Source organism: Phoca vitulina, unplaced genomic scaffold (assembly GCF_004348235.1).
Source record: "Phoca vitulina isolate PV1807 unplaced genomic scaffold, GSC_HSeal_1.0 scaffold35, whole genome shotgun sequence".
NCBI lineage: Eukaryota > Metazoa > Chordata > Mammalia > Carnivora > Phocidae > Phoca > Phoca vitulina.
Window position 1 is genome coordinate 14,214,357 of NW_022589738.1, and position 18,218 is coordinate 14,232,574.

Sequence of the window (18,218 nt, forward strand, 5' to 3'; positions counted from 1 at the left end):
ATTGTGGGTATCTGTATTTTTGGATGTCACAATGACCAGCATGACTACTGGCGTTTAGTGAACCAGGAATCTAGATGTTTTACTATGTTGGTCAGTCCTATGCTGCAAAGAATTGATCCAATGGACACTCATGTAAGTGAAAAACGAGTTCATCATGATATAAAGCCTGGAACACTATTTTACATATAAACAAAAATATTTTTGCCCAGTTTCGATGTACACTGAATTCTCTACAAATGGTAATACTGCAACAATTGAGAGACGATCATTTTGTTTTGTTTCAAACATTACCAAGAGTTTATCATTTTAGAAAAGGTCACCAATGGCAACGCTGCTCTTAGAATCCCTTGAGTTGCATTTGTTGACTGGACTGGGCAGGTGTCTATCATCACTTAGTGTTGTTGAACGGGAGCATTCACATATTAAAGTACACTGTTTTATTATAATCATTTTGTTTTTATTCTACAGTTAGGTCACGTTTTTTGAAATTGTGTTGTCAGATTTAGATTATATTATCTATGATTTGTTATTTCAGCATGGTTAAAGGCGGCGTTAACAAACGGTTGTCATAAAAAGAAATTGGGTCTTTTACAGGGTTATGTAGTCCAGTCAACTCCTTATATAGATGAGGAAATGGAAACCCAAAGCAGTTAAGCAACTTGCCAGGTCACAAGTGTTATATTATCTCCTATCTCCTTAGAATTTCGGTTTCAATTTTAAAAATCGGAAAGGGAGAGAAGCTACGTGGTAATTTATGCGATGAGCACTAACTATTTGAATTCTGGCTGCAGAAGACCCTTTGAGGGATGGTGGAAAACCCTGTGTATTATTTAATTCTGTCAGTCTGAAGGTTAGAAGAGAGGAGGAAAAGCATTTCTAAGAACCACGTATGCGCGGCTGCTCACTTAAAGCCAGGGATCTACTAGTCAATACATTTTCTTCTATATAAGGGCCTGTGGCACTTAAGCAAGAACTAGGGGTGGCCTGCTTCGGAGGGGTCCACAAGAACGGGTTCCTCCGACGGCAGAAACCCATTTCCTCCCATTTCTCATCCACTGTAGTGGCCTGAGGGTCACCCCCACCCCAAGCCGATAACGCCGTGGCACTTCCGCAGATCCTGACTGCGCCCAGCTACAAACACTGCCGACTCTCTAGGAGAGCCGTTTGCAAACCCCAGGGTCCCCTAGCTTTGGGAGAAGCAGCAGAGCACCGGAGGCCACCGGCCCTGAGTCGCTAAGCGCCCCGCGGGAGGAAACTAGGGGCCTAATGTAGCCGTTGTTCCCACGGAGGGCCGGGGTCCCGGGAGGGCACACAAGCACTGGCTCAGGTTCAGCGCTTGATTGTCTCATTGTTTCCTCACCCCGGGGGGCGGGGGCGCGCGCAGGAGCGCTCTCGCGTCGCAGGGCGAAACAGGAGGGGCTATTGCGTTCCTAGGCGGCGGCCCCGCTGCCTAGGCAACCGCGCAGTTAAGGGTCCGGCCACCAGCACTTGTCCCCAGATCCCCTCCGCTACCCCCACCCCCTCCCCACCACCATTCCTCCTCCTTCCCCCCTCCCCCTTCCCCCCCTCCCCCTTTTCCCCTTCTTTCCTCCTCTACCCCTCTTCCCTCTCCCCCCACCCCCCCGCCTTCCGAGCACTCAATTATGGCCAAGGTTTCCAGCTCCACAAAATGGCCACCGCGATCAACACCTGCGGTCACGTGACCCGCCGTCCTCCGGGCTTCGGGCTTTTTGCCTAACTCCGTTTTCGGGGAGGCTGCCCGCGAAAGAACGAGGGCTTATTAGTTCGAAGAAATCTACCGACATCCCCAAGTCGGAGGACTGACAGAAACTAGAACGAGTGCTCGGTTGAAAAGAACAGCAAAAACTGAGAGCACAGGGAGAAAACGGGGGAAGAGGCCTAGGTCAAATTTTAAGACCTCCTCGCAGGCGGAAAACGGGACCCAACGAGTTATCGCGAGATCTCAAGATCTCAAAGACAGGCTAGGGTATTAGCGAAGAACAAGGGAACTGAAGCTCAAGCGAACTAGGACAGATTTGGCGCTCTGAGGGCCAAGGTAGGACAACCAGCCAGGGACGGGACTGACTAGGAAATCACGCGAGGTTTGGACTAAACGAGCGCGCAGTAGCTAGGCAGAAGTCACAGCGGCAGGAGATGGGCGGGTGTGAGAGGGAGGGCCTACGTCTTACGTGCTGACGTAGCAGCCTTTCGAGTGGGTATATTAGATCGGTAGCCGCGCCGTGAGTTCCAGAGCCGCAGTTCTCCCGTGAGAGAGCCTTCGCGGTGAGTCAAACACAGTCGCTCAGCAGAGGAAGACTCCGAGTTCTCGGTACTCTTCAGGGATGAGTCATGTGGCGGTGGAAAATGCGCTCGGGCTGGACCAGCAGGTGAGCTGCAAGGAGTCTACCGGGGTGGTTGCTGACCTAACTTAGCTTATGGCGCAGCGCTAACTGGCACTCTTAGTTCCCATTTCCTGGGTGCCTCGAGCTGGCTAGTGTCAGTGTTTCGGGGCTGTGGAAGAACGGGGAGGTGGCAGGAATGCTGGTTATGGCCGTCGCTCGGGCCGGGGCTCCGGCTTGGCCCGCGGTATTGTCCCCGGGCCGAGCACAATGGCGGCTTTTGTGTGTGCGTGCGCAGGCGGGTGGAGGGGGAGGGGGTGCGCGCGCTCTCGCGGGGACGCGCACGCGCAAACCTCGACTGGTTAGTGACCCATGGGTGGTGTGTGTTGGGGGGGGGTGCGCGGCGTAGCGCTGCGCGATTGGGGACCCCTTTGGCCTCTAGGGCTTTCGACTGCGCGCGCGGCCTGGATTCCTGTCCCAGAGACCCGGCGGCGTTGGTGTGTGTGCGTGCGCGCGCGCGCAGCGGCATTTGTGTGTGTGTGTGTGTGTGTGTGAGAGTGTGTGTGTGTGAGAGTGAGCAGAGGGACGCGGCCCTGGAATGTGGGAGGGGGTGGCGCGGGGGGTGGCCTGCGCTCGGGGTAATGGCGGCGGCCTTCTTTGTGTGGGGCTGGGCGGCGCTGGGGCCCACTAGCGGGAGAGAGCGGGCCCCCGGCCGGCGAGGGCCTGGAAAGGAGCATGGAATGGACATCTTATTCCTCCCGGGCTTCCTTCCGCAGGCTTTTTCGCTCCAGCCCGTTTTCCGCAGGGGCCATCGTACGGTGGGTGCCGCGGCCGCGGAGGCCGCGTTTCCGGAGTGGAAAGTTTTGTGACGCAGAAGATTCGGAGAGGAGTGGGGGGAAGGGGAGGGAGTAATGGTCTCTGCGTGCGCGGTGGCGCTGGGTTCTAGATAGAGATTAGAACGCGGCGGAGAGACATCAGGGAGGTTAGGGACCTGGAGTGGCCCCTTTTCCTTCCTTGCTCCAGATAGTTTCGAGTGTGGCGATTTAGCGAGGGCCGCGCGTTGTTTTGGGTGGTACCACGGGTTGTATGACCATTCCCGTGTTTGTGACGTTTGATCCAGGAATCGGCCGGAGGAAAAATACCCGGAATGTAGCTTGGGGGAAATAAACACTGTTGTTGACTTGTTGCTGCCTGTGCAGTGAAATTGTGAAATAGGTCAGATCTCCGGGTCTGTCATCTTAACCGGAATCCCCTCTTCTAAGGCTTTGGGGGTAGATTAGAGGAGGACGTGTGATCTGAGCGAGGAGGAGGGGTTATGGGCTTCGGTGGCAGGAAGTCTGCATCCCTCTGCAACTGAAGCAACGTGCTTCTGATAAGCTTTTAGGTGGGATGTTTGGATCCTTTAAACTTCTTACCACGAACGCCAGAAAAATCCTGAAACGAAGTTTAGTGACACAAATTGATAGTAGATTTTAATGTAGTCGTGTGTAATATAATTTTAGAGATTTAATGATCTGTTTCTTTGGGAGCATCCCCCCATTAATGAATCAATTACATCCTCCATATTGCTGACAGGTCATATGTTGAATGAAGCACATAGAGTATCTTGTCAAGAGCACTGGCTATCCCCAGTTTTAACATTTTCTGTATAGGTGGAGCCGTTTTAAAAAGATTATAGGCAGGAATGAAGCAATGTAATCCTAACATTTTATAGTAGTCTTTAACGTGCTCTTTATCGTTCCTGTTGCCCAGTGTAAAATTAACAAAACTTGTAACACAAGTGCAAAAGGAGTTTTTGTTCCTGTCGCACTTGAAAGAATCAGTCTGTTAACAGAAAGCATGGCAGCGTTTTTGCTAATACAAACTATGGAAGCGAGGTGCCTGAAAGTCTTACCATACTTACTTACTTTTTAAGATTTAGCATCTGCTTCCAGTTTTCAGTGACTCCATTGATGATGCTTGCAATTTGACAGTATCAATCTTGAACTTTTAACAGAAGACTTATGTCATCTTTGCAAACAGGTGGCATCAGTACTATGTGATTTGGTGTTTTGTGGCTTTCTTAAAAAAATAAACTTTTTTTTTTTTTTTTTTTTTTTTGACACGTGTAGTTTTTTCCCCCCCGGTATTGCTTGCAAGTAGTTTCTGGTTAGTCATAAAAGAATGAGAAAACATAGCAGGTCTTTTTGTAGAATGTTGAGGTTTTGAGTTCCAGTGTAAGGGGATGAGTAGAAATGGAGATTAAAGGTAGTGAAATGTGTTCAACAAGAAAGTGTTGAATATCACTTGTGCTATTTATGTCCAAAGTCTTCTGAACTTAATCTGGATCTTGAAAATGGGAGAGTTGTTCTTAAGAGTGCTACCCTAATTAAAAATACTTGTGCAGCATTTAGGGATAAAAGAACTAAGAAATGGTCAGTTAAAATTTTGTTCTGTTTTTCAGGTGTGCTCTGTAGGCTTAAAATAATTCCAAGTAGGAAGTTGGTGGCATTGGAAACATTTGTCAAATATGATTGGAGTAAAGATGAATCCATTGCCTCGCTGACATTTTAAAATACTTTCTTGGGGGGGCGCCTGGGTGGCTCAGTCGGTTAAGTGGCTGCCTACGGCTCAGTTCATGATCCTGGGGTCCTGGAATCGAGCCCCACGTCCGGCTCCCTGCTCAGCAGAGAGCCTGCTTCTCCCTCTCCCTCTGCCTGCCACTCTGCCTACTTGTACTCTATTTCTTTGTCAAATAAATAAATAAAATCTTTAAATAAAAAAAAATACTTTCTTGGGGCTTTTACTATGGAAAATGTTACAGGGGGAAATTCATTTTTAATGGAATGACTTAAATTTGGATCCAGTTTCTACCGGATAACGTTAGCATCCTGGTGTGCTGCTTTCCATAGTATAAACAGTTAGTGCTATTTTGGGTTTGCTTAGAATTTTACAGTCTTCAGAGCGCATTCTTAGTTCATATTCTCATTAAGAGTTTCACATCAGCCCTACGAAGCAGGCAGGGCAACTAGTGCTATTCAGTGCTGGAGGGCAGAACTGGTTTTCTCTAGTGTGCTAACCACTTAACTCTTTTCTCCTAGTTTGCTGGCCTAGACCTGAACTCTTCCGATAATCAGAGTGGAGGAAGTACAGCAAGCAGTAAGTAAACCATTTTATGAATTTCTTGAATATTAGAGTTTTAATAACTTTATGTTTCATTGGACTTACTTAAAGCTTAAGAATTCCCCTCCACTTTTTACTGTGGAAAGAATTATATAATCAGTGTGTTCTTAGAATTATGTAGTGTAATTAGTAATTTATCTAAAGTTTTGTGGCCTTTTGGTAATAAAAGGGACTTTTTTTTTTGAGTAAAAATCATTAAAAAGAACTTGATACAAACAAATTATCTTTGGAAGTGTTTATGTTCATTATGAATCTTGAGCCCAGCTTAGAGGTGGTGGGAATGTGTTTATTCCTATTCGAGTGAATTTACCAGAATTAAATTCAGTAAAGGGAACATACACATGCTACAGCTAACCCTTTCCTGTGAAGAACATGAGATTTACAAGGTTATACTGAATCTTGAGGTGGTGGTTAGGATTGTAAATGCTGAATTGCATTGTTCTTTTCAAAAGAAGTTAGATAAAAGCTATATTTCATTTTATTTTTTCAGTTTTTGTTTTTGCTTTTTTGAGACTTGTTACAGATTAGTATTGAGGTGTAGGTGGTTTATTATTTGGCAGTAGACTTGCTTCAGTTTTCTTCAGGTCAGGTCTCTTCCTATTAAACCCCCCCAAGAAAAGGAGGGGGGAAATGGGTACAGGCTGTAGGGTGTGAAAGCATTTTTTTTCAAGCACTGTGTTAGGTAGTAAAGGATGTGACCTCATTTTTAGGCAAGAAGGGCCTCGCTGGGCACAAAGTTAACGTATTTTTTATAATCTACTTTATTTGCCATGGTAAAGATCTTTTAAGGGTTGGTCATCCTTTTTTTAAAGATTGATTTATTTGACAGAGAGAGACACAGCGAGAGAGGGAACACAGCAGGGGGAGTGGGAGAGGGAGAAGCAGGCTTCCCGCCGAGCAGGGAGCCGAATGCGGGGCTCGATCCCAGGACCCTGGGATCCTGACCTGAGCCGGAGGCAGACGCTTAACGACTGAGCCACCCAGGCGCCCCTAAGGGTTGGTCATCCTAATTAGAGATATTTAATATTTAATTCAACCCAAAAGTGGAAAGGAAAGTTAAGTTGTAGATTCATTAGTAATAAAGCAGGTTGATTTTCCTTTACTTGGTAGATACACATTATTTGCTTTTGTTTCTCATCCATTGTCTAGGCTATATTCTTGCCTGCCTACAGAACAAGTCGACTATAGACTCAGCAAGCCCCAAGTTAAAACTCTCAGTTCCTTGAAATCCTTTCGCCTTTGCAGTTTTTCCTTAATGTGTATCGTCTATTTTTTGGAACTTACCAGGATGGAAACAAAAATGTCTCTCAATGTCTAATTCCATGATTTATTACATAGTAGTCTGTGAGGTTGTAATACTTAGGTTGTTAACCGTGTCTGCTTATGACCTTTCTCTGAAATAATAGCAGCCCCCTTTAAAAAGTTGTGTTACACTAACCACTAGTGACAAGTTATATTTATTTGTGGATTTCAGTGATTAGGTTCTGAGTCAAATTTTTATTTACCAAACTTTTCCTCCTCCCCCTCCCTTTTTTAAGTTCTTAAAAAGCAATACCCATTTAAAGTAAAAGTAGATTCATTTTCCCCCCTCTCAATTTCCAAGTAAGAGACTAGAAGGTTGGATACTAAAATTTTTTTCCAGGACCATTTTTTAATTGCACAAATTTTCGTGAAAAGCTTTAACTTGAAGTTTTGGCATTTACTTTTATATTCTTTCTTTTAGAGGGGCGCTATATTCCTCCTCACTTAAGGAACAGAGAAGCTACTAAAGGTAAGTCAACAACTTAGTAGACCTAATTCTTTGTGTTTAGAAGTCGGAGCCTAGGGAAAAATGAGGCACTTTGGGAAGTCCGTAAACATTGTGCTCTCCTGTGCCTGTCAGAATTGGTTCAAATATTAGGAAATTATTATAAATTATTATATATTTCACTTTGGGAAAACTCATCTACAGTCACGCAGTGCAAAATTCTATTTCCTCCATTGGATTTTCTGTGGCCAAGGGCGGCATGGCTTTGTACAATTTTACTAGTGTTGTACTTTGTGATTTGTGTTTGTAATCATTCACATCATGATTTCAAATTGAAAAAGGTGAGTAGGCACCCTACTATGTAAACCAAATTGCATGGTTGATAACCCAGTTATTTCTGTTTTGCAGAGCTGTCAAAAGAAAGATGGGTTATTGCAGAATAGATAACAGATTATAAACCGATTGTAGCATTGGGCATGCTCCCAGTAAGTTGGGAGTGATCCTCTGGTTTCATCTCCTTGCCCTTAACTGCTTCATTTGAAAGGATTCGTCTAAAATGTATCACAACACCTGGTCTTTTCTGATTGTGTTTGTAATGTAGTGATAACTAGTACATACTTCATTATGGGACCATTGTTTGGGTGCTGTATATTCCATAAAATAGGTGATCTGAGATTTGGAGGCAAAGTGAAGGTTTGGAAAACTATTTAAAGGTTAAGAAGAAGATGATAAAGAAGGCGGAAGGGTGGAGAAGCCCACAGAATCCTGTGGTTTGCTGTCGTTCCTCCATATGCGTGTGCAGTCTTTGTTAGCTGCACTGTCTCTGCAATACATGGGTATAAAATCCATGTTATAATTTCTTAACTATCGTATCGTTGTTCCTAGTTACTGCACATTTTGTCTTTATCGTCATGGGTTCTCTCATTCTTGAGAGTGTTCTAGCTGAAATTGGCCCCACGTATATTTAGTGCTTAGTGCTTTTCCCTCTTCATCCCAGTGACAGAGATCAAAGGGAAGAGGCAGTATAGAGGTTTTAGAACTGAAAGGTCTTAGAAATGTAATTTAATTCTTTATTGCTAGCTAAGGCTGTCAATCACCTGGCTGGCTAATAGTAGGGACATCAGGCGGAAGGAAAATTACTTGTAAACGATCTCTGTTTAATAAAGTGCTACTGAAACTTGTTTAAGCCCTCCACTGCTTGTTTTTAAACCCTCTTACCTGTTGGGCTAATTTATACCTTTCTCATTCCCTGTTATTGAATGTTTATAGTTGTACGTAAGAATCTGTCCACACTAACAGTGTTGCAGGGATGAGGATTTTTCTTTTTTCTAGGTATTCCTGATTCTTGTCTGACAGTATACATTTCATGTGAACAGAGCATTGTTCTACTTTTTACTTTTGAAACTGGAAAATACTCTTATTAAAAAGTAATCTGACCTTTAGGAATGTCTTAAACAGCACCTCTAAGAAACATTGAAATAATGGCAGCTGTTTCCTAGTAAACTGGGTTAACACCTATAAAATGAATGGACATTAAATTGTGGTCATATAACAATTGTTTTATAGGCAAAGCAATTGACCTTTTTAGAGGTGGTATTTTATTCATTTTAGAACACTTTTAGACTGTCAAATTGCTTGGCTTAGTGCACAGTATTTTCTAGTGGAGAGAGTTAAAAATATAAAAAATTTTGTGTTCCAGTTGTAAATCAGCTCTAAATCTTGGTTCTTTTCTAGTACCATGATAGGAATATTTCCATTGTCCTTCCAGTTCACACACATAAGATAAAGTTTTAGAAGGCTTCGAATTCAGAGACCTAGGTATTGTAAATTTCTAATTAATACAATAAAATGGGTTTGCTTTTTTTCATTGAAGGATTCTACGATAAAGACAGTTCAGGGTGGAGTTCTAGTAAGGATAAGGATGCGTACAGCAGTTTTGGATCTCGTAGTGATTCAAGAGGGAAGTCTAGTTTCTTTAGTGATCGTGGAAGTGGATCAAGGGGAAGGTAAGTGATTTTTATTGATCTTCTGGTCTTGTGCGTATGCAATTTAGGAATTGGTCTTTAATTTGTTAAGTACTCATTCTTGTCCTCTGACCATTAAGTATGTTTTTTTTCCCTTAATAGACCACCTGTTTGGATGTTAAGCATTATGTCTGTGTAATCCTATTTTCCTAGTTGTAAGAGGTCTTAACTAAATTGAACTTGTTACATAGAAATTGGATGAGAATAAGAATATGCCCCTGGGCATAGTGAAATCAGTTGCTTTTATATTTCTTCAGTTTTATTTATATGTAAAGGAGTAAGTTTATCTAGTGAGTGGCCTAATATGGTTGAGATTTTTTGTGGATATTCTATGTGACAATTTTTAAACACCTTATATTTTTGATTACACAAGTGGTGAACTGACCTCATGCGCCTAATAGCTGTGGTTAGTCCTGTGTGTCCTGATTTTTCGCAAACAGGCCTAAAACTAAAAACATCTTAATTCAGGTAAGGATTATTTTCTACCTTTTATTCAAAGTCTGTCACACAGGTGAATTGATTGTCCTTTCAAGTGACATCCTAGTTATAACTGGGACAATTGATGTTTGGTGTGCTTTTTCTTTTTCCTACCACTAAAATACATTTGGATGAGAAGTTTAAATAAAGGCGTAAGTTATGTGCTGATACCAAATATTTAAGACTTGGTTCTTAATTTCAGCATGTATGAGGCCTGTGTAGGCTGTATAATACAGAAATCAAGAAGGATACATATTTAGCATATGTGAATGACACAGTCTGATTAATTAAAAGGCCTTATTTGTCAAATAAGAGTAAGGAAAATTGACATCCTGGAAGTTAGCCATAATGAACAGTTCAACTTCTCTCCAGGTACAGTTCTAGAGTAGTACTAGGAATCTGATAGTGGTTAAATGATATTCTGATTAGTTGCTTATGCTGTTCAGGTTTGATGATCGTGGACGGAGTGACTATGATGGCATTGGCAGCCGTGGTGACAGAAGTGGTTTTGGCAAATTTGAACGTGGTGGAAATAGTCGCTGGTGTGACAAATCAGATGAAGATGATTGGTCAAAACCACTCCCACCAAGTGAACGCTTGGAACAGTAAGTTTTTGAAATGTATGTTAATTGTGATAAAGCCTTATCAGCTAGTATAACAAGTAAATGTACCAATCTTTTGATTTCAGGGAACTCTTTTCTGGAGGAAACACTGGGATTAACTTTGAGAAATATGATGACATTCCAGTTGAGGCAACAGGCAACAACTGTCCTCCACACATTGAAAGTGTAAGTATTTGTGCTTGAGCTTTTTAAGACAGAGGGAAGTGTAAACTTTTTCACAGCACATCAAAATGAGGCGGGCTTCTTAAAAGCAAATGCAGACTGTACCTACTTTAATAATTCTTTAGTTACATTAAAAACCTGCCTCATTGGTTTGTGGAAAGGGAAAGATTGAGTTCAGTGTCACCATTACTAATAGTTGGAAATAGAAAATGGGTCAAATATAGGAAGAACCCAGACTTCTCCAATGTATATTAACCCTGGGGGTTGATTTTTCTCAAAATATATTGTCGTTTCACATAAAGCAGCTGTATGGTACAAATCAGCTGTTAGGGGTTTTTCTCCCCCTTATTATTGTATTAGTGTAAAGCAAAAATGGCTCCAGATAGCATTTCTAGCTATTTAACCCCGTTGAATTTCTTTGACAGTTCAGTGATGTTGAGATGGGAGAAATTATTATGGGAAACATTGAGCTTACTCGTTATACTCGCCCAACTCCAGTGCAAAAGCATGCTATTCCTATTATCAAAGAGAAAAGAGACTTGATGGCCTGTGCTCAAACAGGTAAGTTTATTTGATAAAAGTAAAAAATTGTCAAGAATACCGTAATAGGGTTTGGTCTTGTAAAGCTAGTACCAAAAAAACCACACGGGGTATCTTAGTCTCACGGGGAAGCTTGAGTCCCAGATGTAGCCTCACCGGTATGCTTTGATACAGGTATGCAGTAGCTGGCTGCTGTTTCTTGTGTTGGACCTTTGGATTTTATCTTCTCTCTAGCGTTCTCATTAGGGCCTATAGAAAGTCCTCAGTCCGGTACTGCTGCAAGAGGGATAGATAGATTATTGTCTGTGCATTGGTGGGAAATGAGCACTGTAACATTATATCTGGAATAAGGGGGATAAGATTCGAATAGTCTGTGATCCATAGGAATGTGGCCAAGGGAAAGGTGCCTTCGTGGGAAAGGAGCACCTACCATCTTTTGGGAATGGGGATATTTCTTAGGTTGCCCGGGTCCTTTGGGTGAGGGGTGTTAGAAGGGATTGACACCAAGTTGAAGCCAGCCATTCGTGGCTACAGCTCTAAATTGAGTACAAGCTTTGCTATATTGGTGAGTTTGACTGATATGAAAGAGGGTGGCAGACCCCCCCCCCATTAAAAATACATAATAATCATTTGGTATTTTTTCTTCCCTATGGGAGAGTGGGAATCTCATCCTTTGTACACCATCAATATCTACAGTACCTGCAAGGAAGTATTAGAACTTGAAATTGACCTCACTTTTGAGGCAAAATGGTTGTTCTCTTTACCCACACAAATGCAAAGAAGTGAATACTACATTGTTATTGATCAGAGTTTGGTATACTTTATAAGGGAACAAAATAAACCTTTTTTGTTTTATGGGCCACATGGTCTCCGTTGCCAATCTACTCATTTTGGCTGTTGTGGTCTGAAAGCACCTATAGACCTCATGGAAATTTTGCATGGCTGTATTCCAATAAAGCTTTATTTACAAAGATAAATAGGCTGGGTCTTCATTTGCTGACTCAGAAGTCACTTCTCGGTATTTTATATTTAAAAATAATAAGCAGGTTTTTCTGTGGTTGAATTAGAATATGCTTTCTCTTAAACAGGGTCTGGAAAAACTGCAGCGTTTCTCTTACCCATCTTGAGTCAGATTTATTCAGATGGTCCAGGCGAGGCTTTGAGGGCCATGAAGGTAAATACTTGTTAAATGGGACTTTATTTTAAAGTAAGCACTATGCCCGCTGTAGGTCTTGAACTCACCACCCCAAGATCAAGAGTTGCATGCTCTACAGACTGAGCCAGCCAGGTGCCCCTCAAGTGGGACATTGTTGTTATTTTTTTTTAAGATTTTAAGTATTTGAGAGACAGAGAGCTAGAGAGCACAAGCGGGGGAGAAGGAGAAGCAGGCTCATTGCCCAGCAGGGAGCCCGACACAGGGCTCGATCCCAGGACCCTGGGATCATGATCTGAGCCGAAGGCCGTTAACCGACTGAGTCAGCCAGGCACCCCAGTGGGAGATTATTGTAGAACTTTGTAGGTCGCTGTTGAGAGAACTTTCTAAATGAGAGTTCTTTATAAAGAACTTCCTAGTTACTCCAAATTATTTAGTGAAAAAGTTTTCACGTAATCAATAAATTACAGAAGGGAATTACGTTGTAGTGGGTCTTTAAAAAAGGATGTTAAAGAGTTTAACTTAAATTATTTCTTAGGAAAATGGAAGGTATGGACGTCGCAAGCAATACCCAATCTCCTTGGTATTAGCACCAACTAGAGAATTGGCAGTACAGATCTACGAGGAAGCCAGGAAAGTAAGTATGCATTTCAGGGATTATTGGCTTTCCCATTGATTCTAATTAAATGTTTTATGACCATGTAAAAGTGTTGGCCTTGAAGTTGATAAACTTTCTTCGCTTACAGTTTTCATACCGATCTAGAGTTCGACCTTGCGTGGTTTATGGTGGTGCTGATATTGGTCAACAGATTCGAGACTTAGAGCGTGGATGCCACTTGTTAGTAGCTACTCCAGGACGTCTAGTGGATATGATGGAAAGAGGAAAGATTGGATTAGACTTTTGCAAGTATGTTAATTTTAAGTGCATGAGATGTAATAATTTTTAATTCCTGGCCATTAGTTTTGCAGTAGTTATTAGCATTGTTGACATTTTTAAGTTTGAGAAGTGGCTTGTATAAGTACTTGTGCAGGAAGTTGGCTAATTGTAACTTTAATGTTGAAAAATCCAGGGACCTTTTTTAGTAGAGGCTGAGAATAACCAGACTGGGACAGAGTGAAAAGTAGTAAGAGCTAGTTTTGCTGTATGCTTGTGAATGATGGCAAAAATCCTGGGCTAGGTCTCATGTACGTGTGTCAGATCATGCAGTATGAGGAATTTAACTATCAAAATAATACTAGTTTTGATAACAGCTGTACTAAAACTGTCTTCTCAAATCTAAACTGATTATTTTTATGGCAGATACTTGGTGTTAGATGAAGCTGATCGGATGTTGGATATGGGTTTTGAACCTCAGATACGTAGAATAGTTGAAGAAGATACTATGCCTCCAAAGGGTGTCCGCCACACTATGATGTTTAGTGCTACTTTCCCTAAGGAAATACAGGTATTGTTTGATGCTGCAACTTTCACCACTTAGGAATTTGGTGATTTCAGTAGATAATAAACTTTTTTTCTTTTTTAAAATTCTTTCAGATGCTGGCTCGTGATTTCTTGGATGAGTATATCTTTTTAGCTGTAGGAAGAGTTGGCTCTACCTCTGAGAATATTACACAGAAAGTAGTTTGGGTGGAAGAGTCCGACAAACGGTCATTTTTGCTTGACCTTCTAAATGCAACAGGTAATAAATATATGCAACAGGTAAAATGACAATATTAGCATCACGCTGGTGACTTAGGTAATGAGAATCCATTTGGATCCCTTTTACTGCTTTTCCTCCCCATTCAGAACATTCGTTAAAAGTCTATTATTTGCCTCTCTTTGCATGTTTACTAAATGTAAAGAGAACTAAGTCACTATTAGTGACAAAAACCTGGTAATTTTTCACAATCAGGCAAGGATTCACTGACCTTAGTGTTTGTGGAGACCAAAAAGGGTGCAGATTCTCTGGAAGATTTCTTGTACCATGAAGGATATGCTTGTACCAGTATCCATGGAGACCGATCTCAGAGAGATAGAGAAGAGGCCCTTCACCAGTTCCGCTCAGGAAAAAGCCCAATTCTAGTGGCTACAGCAGTATGTATAAGACCATTCTTACTTTGATGTTCAGCATGTTCAATTTTTGGCTTTAAGTGTGCCATATATAACAAAAATTATTTTTCAGGTAGCAGCAAGAGGACTGGATATTTCAAATGTGAAACATGTTATCAATTTTGACTTGCCAAGTGATATTGAAGAATATGTACATCGCATTGGCCGTACAGGACGTGTAGGGAACCTTGGTAAGTGTTCGGTTACTTGATGGTCTGGTGGTGGTTTTTCAGTGGGAGGCGTGCAGCCAAGAACTTCCCAGGATCTTAAATCTAAGAACTACTCTAAGGAATGCAGTTAAAATCTATCTCAGCAATACAAACAAGTGACTTGTCATCTCTTTTCTTGGTATTCTACTTAATATGCTGTGTAGGAAAGTAAGAATAACTCTCTGGTTTTGTGGAAGACCTTAATTTCTGTACTTTTTGGAACTGGTTTAGGCCTTGCCACCTCATTCTTTAACGAGAGGAATATAAATATTACCAAGGATTTGTTGGATCTTCTTGTTGAAGCAAAACAAGAAGTGCCCTCTTGGTTAGAAAACATGGCTTATGAACAACACTACAAGGGTAGCAGTCGTGGACGATCTAAGAGGTAAGGTGTACAGGTGGTGCATAAAGAGAAGGATGGGTGCCACGTCCACAGTTCACTTTTCCAGTATTTAGTTGAGCAGGCTTCGTATTTCTTAGGTTGCCCGGGTCCTTTGGGTGAGGGGTGTTAGAAGGGGTTGACACTGAGTTGAAGCCAGCCACTCGTGGCTACAGCCTTTGATCACTACTAGGGAAGAGAGGGCTGGATAGGGAAATGTTTTCATTGCAAAATCAGAAATTGACCATTGGGAAGTTTTAACAAGAATTGGGGTATTTGGTGGCATGTCATCGTCCCATGAACCCCCAACACACCCTGTCGTTGAAGTAGTAGATTCAGTGGAGGATTCGGCGCCCGAGACTATCGACAAAGCAGCGGTGCCAGCAGTTCCAGCTTCAGCAGCAGCCGCGCAAGCAGCAGCCGCAGTGGTGGCGGCGGCCACGGCAGCAGCAGGGCGTTTGGTGGAGGTAATGTGAATTTTTTAACCTGTCTTTTGGAAGGGCTGCTTTCTTCCTTGGAGTCCTCTTTTTCAAAGTGTCATTAAAAACAGTGGGGAAGTGCAGCCCTGTAGATTGCTTTTCGTAATTTGACATCAAAGTACTTTTAAAGAAGGGAAAGATTGTATTTAACGGTGGATGACTTAATTAATTTTTCTCTCTTTTAAATCTCTCATTAGGTGGCTATGGAGGCTTTTACAACAGTGATGGATATGGAGGAAATTATAACTCCCAGGGGGTTGACTGGTGGGGTAACTGAACCTGCTTTGCAGTAGGCCACCCTGCCAAACAAGCTAATATGGAAACCACATGTAACTTAGCCAGACTATACCTTGTGTAGCTTCAAGAACTCGCAGTACATTACCAGCTGTGATTCTCCACTGAAATTTTTTTTTTAAGGGAGCTCAAGGTCACATGAAGAATTGAAAGGAACAATCAGCAGCCCTGTTCAGAAGGTGGTTCGAAGACTTCATTGCTGTAGTTTGGATTAACTCCCCTCCCGCCAACCCCCATCCCAAACTGCATTTATAATTTTGTGACTGAGGATCATTTGTTTGTTAATGTACTGTGCCTTTAACTTTAGACAACTTTTTATTTTGATGTCCTGTTGGCTCAGTAATGCTCAAGATATCAATTGTTTTGACAAAATAAATTTACTGAACTTGGGCTAAAATCAAACCTTGGCACACAGGTGTGATACAACTTAACAGGAATCATCGATTCATCCATAAATATTATAAGGAAAAAACTTATGCGGTAGCCTGCATTAGGGCTTTTTGATACTTGCAGATTGGGGGAAAACAACAAACGTCTTGAAGCATATTAATGGAATTAGTTTCTAATGTGGCAAACTGTATTAAGTTAAAGTTCTGATTTGCTCACTCTATCCTGGATAGGTATTTAGAACCTGATAGTCTTTAAACAAGCCATTCCAGTCATGATGAGGTGATGTATGAATACATGCATACATTCAAAGCACTGTTTTCAAAGTTAATGCAAGTAAATACAGCAATTCCTCTTTCAATGTTTAGGCAGATCATTAACTATGAGCTAGCCAAATGTGGGCATATTATTACAGGGAAAGTTTAAAGGTCTGATAACTTGAAATAGGTTTTTAGGAGAATTCATCTACTTAGACTTTTTAAATGCCTGCCATAAATGAAATTGAAATGGTAGAATGGCTGACCACAGCAATGACCAGCCCTCCTCGGGGCCCTGGGTGATTTTTGGTCTAATAACGCATGCTAGTGTTGATGTTTTTTGGTCAAGAGGGTATGAACAGGAAGAATTAATGCAGCAGGCTTTATTTTAAATGCCGATTCACATTACTCTGTTCAAGCTGCGTTGAGATGTTAAACTGGCTTACTATAGACTTTGTAAAAATGGCTCCAGAAGAGTAACAAACTGAAATTTTTGAGATCACACAGGTTGGAAATATGTACATAACTGCACAAGGTGTCGATTCTGCTCTACAGTGCAGTTTTAGTCAGTTTTAGTTGCATAGGTTTCCATTGTATTTATAGTCTGTTTATGCTAAATCTGGCCAAAGATGAGCATTGTCCACCACTAAAATGCCTCTGCCACTTTGAATTCTGTGCTAATTTTGTGGCCAGAATGCGGTGATCAAAACGCTCAATCTTTTTACAGTGGCATAGGAAGACGGCAAAAATTTCCTAAAGTGCAATAGATTTTCAAGTGTATTGTGCCTTGTTCTAAAACTTTTATTAAGTAGGTGCACTTGACAGTATTGAGGTCATTTGTTATGGTGCTATTTCAATTAGTCTAGGTTTAGGCCCTTGTACATTTTGCCCATAACTTTTTACAAAGTACTTCTTTTATTGCACATTCAGAGAATTTTATATATATGTCTTGTGTGCGTGTCCTTAAACTTCCAATCTTATTTTGTCTCTTGGAGATTGTTGAACGCAGCTTGTCTAGGAAGGGGATGGGACTAGATTCTAAAATTTATTTGGGACCATGGGAATAATAGTTGGGAAGAAAAACTATTTGCACACGACAGATTTCTAGATACTTTTTGCTGCTAGTTTTATGTAATATTTATTGAACATTTTGACAAATATTTATTTTTGTAAGCCTAAAAGTGATTCTTTGAAAGTTTAAAGAAACTTGACCAAAAGACAGTACAAAAACACTGGCACTTGAATGTTGAATGTCACCGTATGCGTGAAATTATATATTTCGGGGTAGTGTGAGCTTTTAATGTTAAGTCATATTAAACTCTTAAGTCAAATTAAGCAGACCCGGCATTGGCAGTGTAGCCATAACTTTCTGATGTTAGTAAAAACAAAATTGGCGACTTGAAATTAAATCATGCCAAGGTTTTGATACACTTGTCTTAAGATATTAATGATACACTTCAAAAACACTGATAAGAAGTGTCCAGATTCTCAGATGTTTGTTGCGTGAGTTTTGTTTAGTTGTGTGTATTTTTTTTTTCAGTGAATGTCTGGCACATTGCAATCCTCAAACATGTGGTTATCTTTGTTGTATTGGCATATTCAGTGACTTGTACATTCAGCGGTAGCGTTTGAGCAAGTTTTATCAGCAAGCAATATTTTCAGTTAATAAGGTTTCAAAAATCATGTAAGAATGGATTTAAACTTGCTGAATGTAAAGATTGAACTTCAAGTCACTGTAGCTTTAGTAATTGCTTATTGTATTAGTTTAGATGCTAGCACTGCATGTGCTGTGCATATTCTGATTTTATTAAAATAAAAAGTTGAACTGCACAGTCTCCTTTGTTGTCAATTGTGGTTTATTATTATAGGTGAAAATAAAGTTGTGCTCTTGCCTGAA

General features: G+C 41.4%; 1 protein-coding gene across 2 annotated transcripts; it reads left to right on the forward strand.

The window, feature by feature from the left end:
• The first annotated feature begins 1,862 nt into the window (after window positions 1–1,862).
• Window positions 1,863–18,218, forward strand: DDX3X (DEAD-box helicase 3 X-linked). Of its 2 annotated transcripts, none has more exons than XM_032426517.1 (17): window positions 1,863–2,387; window positions 5,420–5,477; window positions 7,225–7,272; window positions 9,122–9,254; window positions 10,196–10,354; window positions 10,438–10,537; window positions 10,960–11,095; window positions 12,163–12,248; window positions 12,766–12,864; window positions 12,974–13,134; window positions 13,528–13,672; window positions 13,762–13,906; window positions 14,120–14,301; window positions 14,390–14,507; window positions 14,757–14,910; window positions 15,232–15,371; window positions 15,581–18,218. In XM_032426517.1, exons 1-17 carry the CDS (start codon window positions 2,343–2,345, stop codon window positions 15,658–15,660), a joined length of 1,989 nt encoding a protein of 662 aa, XP_032282408.1. In that variant the 5' UTR covers window positions 1,863–2,342; the 3' UTR covers window positions 15,661–18,218. The 2 variants fall into 2 exon arrangements, with proteins under 2 accessions (XP_032282408.1, XP_032282410.1); XM_032426519.1 differs by having other exon boundaries at window positions 2,201–2,387; window positions 15,235–15,371.

Coding starts and splice junctions, on each gene's coding strand:
- DDX3X (XM_032426517.1), top strand. CDS start 2,343: ATGAGTCATGTGGCGGTGGAAAATGCGCTCGGGCTGGACCAGCAG. Junction 2,388..5,419: donor CGCTCGGGCTGGACCAGCAG/GTGAGCTGCAAG, acceptor CTTTTCTCCTAG/TTTGCTGGCCTAGACCTGAA. Junction 10,538..10,959: donor GTCCTCCACACATTGAAAGT/GTAAGTATTTGT, acceptor TTTCTTTGACAG/TTCAGTGATGTTGAGATGGG.